At 44.8% G+C, this 4,882-nt stretch overlaps 1 protein-coding gene across 2 annotated transcripts in view; it reads right to left on the bottom strand.

The window, feature by feature from the left end:
- Positions 1-2,237: 2,237 nt before the first annotated feature.
- si:dkeyp-23e4.3 (rho GTPase-activating protein 7) overlaps positions 2,238-4,882 on the bottom strand; it is a 32,788-nt gene continuing 30,143 nt past the window's right edge. For both annotated transcript variants that reach the window (XM_034890001.1, XM_034889999.1), the window contains exon 14: positions 2,238-3,179. In XM_034890001.1, coding sequence (XP_034745892.1) covers positions 3,071-3,179 — 109 coding nt within the window. In that variant the 3' untranslated portion in view covers positions 2,238-3,070. The remainder of the gene's footprint in view (positions 3,180-4,882) is intronic.

Raw genomic sequence — 4,882 nt, 5'->3', positions numbered from 1 at the left:
GACATCACGCTCTCGACTGACTTAGAATAAATACAAATGTTTAAAAACTTCAGGAAGTTTGGGGGGGGGGGGTTGTCTGCTTGAATATCCGTCACAGTGCCGGGAAGCACGCACAGAAACGGCTCGCCGCCACCGCGGGATCCGACCTCCGTCCAATCCGGCGCTGCGTTCTGCTGTGCTTCAGAGTCACGCCACTGTGGAGAGGTAGATGTGTCGGCGTCTTTCTGCTGCCACGCACGTGTGTCCTGTTACTGAACAGGTCAAGTTCACAGGGATGGATTTAAAAAAGTTAGGAACAGTGACTTAAACGGGGACAAAGAGGCGGTGTGGCGGCCTGTGGCTCTGTGCCGGATCCAGCTGTGTCCTGTTTAATGGAAACATCTGATTTACAGTGAAAAGGTCCCAAACGTTCAGTTCATCGGGCTTTGGTACGTGGACGCACTCAGAACGTGAGACAATCCTGTGTATCGTGATGGTTGTTTGCGATGACTTTTTTATTCCTCATGTTGTCCTCGGGTCAAAATTGACCCATTTTCATTTTTTTTCATCACAAAAAATGGGCCTTTGAAATAAGCTGGAAATGTCATCATTAGAAATATCAAATAACTTTAGAAAAAACATTTAAAAAAAAGGACCCACTGCGTTGAAAAAGTGACAAAAATGTAAGGAAATTCGATAACTTTTTTCATGGTCGACAGGAAGACAACACAAGGGTTAAAATTGATTCCTTTCCTTAAGATGTACTGTATATTTTTAAATTAATTTTTTAAACCAATGATTCACCTAAATATTTTTAGTTTATAAGGTAGACCTGCATCAGATCCATTTCCAAAAAAAACCAGACGGGAAGCAGAAAACTAAGCAGATCCTTGTCATGTTCTTCTTTATAAAAGAAATAGACGTCAGACTGACGTGTGACGTGCATTCTTCTTAGAAAACTAAATTAGTTTTTAGAAATATCTCATGATAAATGGTCTCAAAAAGTGTATTATTCAACTTTTGTTAAAAGAAAAGAAAATTGGTGTGCCATTGATAACGCACACTGGCTTTTCAGCGTATTTATCGACGCCGTTTGGCCTCCATTGACTTACATTAGTCTGCGATTGCGTGTGAATTTACGGCGCGGCGAGCAGTATGAAAGGGAGAAATCTGAGAATAAAGGTTGGTCGGGGGGGCGGACTCTTACCCAGGCGAGCGGGGATCGTGTCCCGCATTTCCTTTTTCCCGTGTGTGATGTTTCCGAAACTCAACCGTCGCTTTGTTCTCGTGATAACGCAGCTTGTGTGTGTGTGTGTTTACGTCCGCTGTAGACGGCGTAGACGTACACGCCGATAGATCAAAACGTTTATCGATACCACGCCACTTGGCTTAACCCTCGTGTTGTCTTCCCGTTAACCATGAACGCGTCCTTCCAGGTCAAAATTGAAAATTAATTTTTTGGGGTGCTTTTCCAATGTTTTTGTTGCTTTTACAGCTTTTAGCACTTAAAAAAAAAATAAAAAAAACTGAGCTTGTTTAAAAATTTGTTTTAAGCTTATCGTTGGAATTCAAGCATGGTCAACAACAATTTGTGTCAAATTATACATAAATTGTTAGTTAAAAAGGCACAAATTTTGAATTACTTTGACTTGTTAAGATCAGAGGATGCTGAGTGGATCTCAGATGGGAACATGTCAAAGTTTAGTCCAGATACTGTTTTGAAAAAATTAGAAAAAAAGAATTCAAATGCTATAAGACACCCAAAAAATTCAATGAAAGTATTTATTAAAATTACCTGAAGAACGTTGTATGGAATAATCCATGTTATTTTGGGGCAATTTGATTGAAAGAAATCCATATTTCTCATATAAAACACTTTGAAACGGGTCAGTTTGACCTGACGACAACACCAGGGTTAAGTGGGCATGTGTGTGTGTGTGTGTGTGTGTGTGTATATATATTTACACAGAGACTATCAAACCGCCCCATGGTCCCAGCACTAGTGGCGGTGTTCCCCAGGTTTCCAGGACAGGTGTGTCTCTCTGGGCTGTTGCCTTGGTCCTGGTTAGAGGGTTTCGTGCAGATGCTGTGGCCCCTCCCCCCTTCCCAGCATCCTCTTCTCTCTTCCCTTCTTCCCCTTCCACAAAAGCATGTAACATGTTTTAAAATGTAGGTCAGGACACCAGACTGCAACCGAGACAATAAGAGTCATCTTTGTCAACTATCGCGTGTGTGCGAATCGCAACGTTTTGACATCGTCATGTTGAAAAGGAAATAGGGAGCGAGTCCGCCAGAGTCCAGTGTGTAAGAGAGGGGCGAGGCTCAGAACTGCGTGAGTAGCATAATCTCCACTCGTGTGTCTCGCTTTCATCGTAAAAAGTCCAAAAGTCAACCATGGAAAACCAAAAAAATCAACTAATTTCTTTTCCCGACCTACGACAGAAGAGGCCAGAACGCTGTGTTGTGGCTGAGGGAGTTCACGTGGCTCAGATTCAGAACCCCATGAGCTGGATCTGCTGCTCTGGATGAGACAATGAGATGAAAATGAGAAACTGAGCTGCAGGTCGATTTGAAAGGTGTGCGCTGCTGAATTTTCTGCCTGCGCCCCCAAAAACACTTTCAGTTAGGGGCTACAGTGCTCTTAGTAAAACATATCCATAGTCTGAAGCCCTGTCAGTTCCACCTGCTCCATCTCGCCCGGGTTCCTCAGTTAGAAGTCAGATCAGGCCTCAGTGTTTCATCATTGTCAAAGCTCGCCGGGGTTCTTCAGCGTGTGAAGCGTTACAGACGCAGCAGGCATGCCGAGGTGCTGCTGGCAATCTGCAAGGTCACTAACAAAAACCCCCAAACAAAGCAAAAACTCACACAGCACGGGAAGGAGAAGCCAAAGGGACACACACGGTTCAGGGGAAGCCCTCATTGGTCACCTTCCCGGCCCGCCGTGTGCTCCGGGCCACCCGTTTCACTTTCAAAAACTTCAGAGAAAGTCCAGAGTGGAAAAGAGATGCCGTTGTCTCTTTTCTGCCAGTACTGCACATCAGTGCAACATCTGTAAATCCCCCTCGGCTTCCTCACGTCTGCACTGATGATCTCATATCGTGGTCTCTCTGTGCTCTGGTCTGAAGGAGTCCTTGATGGCCAGGAGACCGGAGGCCAGAAGATGTCCGCTCACCTTGTTGTGCCACTCCTGCGACCGGCCCCTGGGAGAGGACAGAAAACAAGTCTTTCAGCAGAGAAAAGGTAAAAAATAAAACAGGGTTACCACGGGGTCACAAACGGTCTAACAGTTCACTTAATCTGAATTTCAGGTCTTTAAAAAGTCTCAAATTTGCTCAAGTGTGTTCTAGGACTTAAATAAGTTGGCTACACTTTACTTGAGTGACATGACACTGCCATACACATGTCATAAACATTATAAACGAGTCATAAACGTTTATAACAAAATGCTTCTTTTGGTAAGTGTCGTTCAGTTTTGTAACGACCAGTCAGGGTCAGACCTTCAAGTCGAGTATTACTCATAATGTCCAACATATCTTAATGTTTTCTACTTCTAATGCTTTTTTTTCCCGTTCCATGTTGTTGTAGTTCTTTCTTTTGCTAGTCCAAATATAACGTTGATGTATTACGACTACAAATGAGACCAGCATGCAACTTCTGTTGCAGCCAATCAGCTTTCATGTTGTTGGCGCGAGTGTCTTTCAGACATGAGAACAGAGTTTATTCTTCAGCTATGGGGAAGTGGAGGTTTAGCGATACTTGGCTTGGAATACAGGGCTTAGTTGAGGCGTTCATCCCTCTGGTTCGGTCCCCTTCTTCCCCTCCATGATCACTCCTTATACCAGGAGCACTGGCAGGCCCGAGCTACTCAGCCGCCTACTGGTTGCATGTCAATGATCCTAGAATCCCCCCCCCCGCACACACTCCCCGTTGCTGTAAATCAAGAGATCTTTAACGGGGGGTACGGGACCCCAACCGGGTCCGCGGAGCTAGAGCAGGGCTCTTCATTTTTTGAAAGCATTTTCCAAAAATGAAAATGTCTTAACATAAATCTAACATATTACTAGCAAATATAAATCAGCCTATTTGGAGGGGGTGCGGGACTACGGTGCGGTCTAATGACAGGGGTGCTACGGGCCCGGCTGCCGCCTGGTTTGTGTCGCACGCGGCTTCCTTTTATTTAATCAACCGAGACGCTCGGAGCCGCAGGACTCCGCCGAGAGTCACATTGATCGTGTAAGTTGCAGAAAATCTGCCGCCACTTAGTTTCAAAGGGCATGAATCATGAGGAGGAGGGCTGGCCACCTGCGGGGGGGGGATGGTGGCTGTGCTGCAGATAGATGCTGGCAGAGGTCAGAATCACACAACAGGCTCCATTAAGATGGATGACGCGGACTAAGTGCTCTCTCCACATATTTCCTTTAATAGGCCTCTCCCAGCCTTAAATCCCCTGCGCCTCGCTGTCAGTCCCGCGGCTCCCTTTGCCCTTGCTTTCCCTTCGGTCTTGTCTTTATTACTTAAAGGACCATTCTGCCATTTGGATGCGAAGAGATTATTTTATCGAGATGATTTAAATCTGCCATGAGTCACAAATTCAAAGATAATAATTAATACGGGAACCCCAAGATTTAAACCAACTTAGAATTTCTTTTCTATTTTAAACATGGATTTATGAAACTATTTGCATGTCCTAGCATCAGCATGTAAAGGTCTGTTGTCTGTGTCTCAGTATTTATTCCCTTCTTGTCGACTGTCTATGAAATCAAAACTATACCTGCCAACTGCATCGATCCTTCACACACACTGCAGCCTCATCCTGGCGCTACTCTGTTTCTTCCCTCCCTGATAATTAAATCACACGGATTCCTCTGCATCCCGGCAGTTATTCAGTGTACCTTCAGATTAC

The sequence above is a fragment of the Etheostoma cragini genome, chromosome 13 (assembly GCF_013103735.1).
Source record: "Etheostoma cragini isolate CJK2018 chromosome 13, CSU_Ecrag_1.0, whole genome shotgun sequence".
Taxonomy (NCBI): domain Eukaryota; kingdom Metazoa; phylum Chordata; class Actinopteri; order Perciformes; family Percidae; genus Etheostoma; species Etheostoma cragini.
This window is presented reverse-complemented; position numbering and strand designations above follow the sequence as displayed.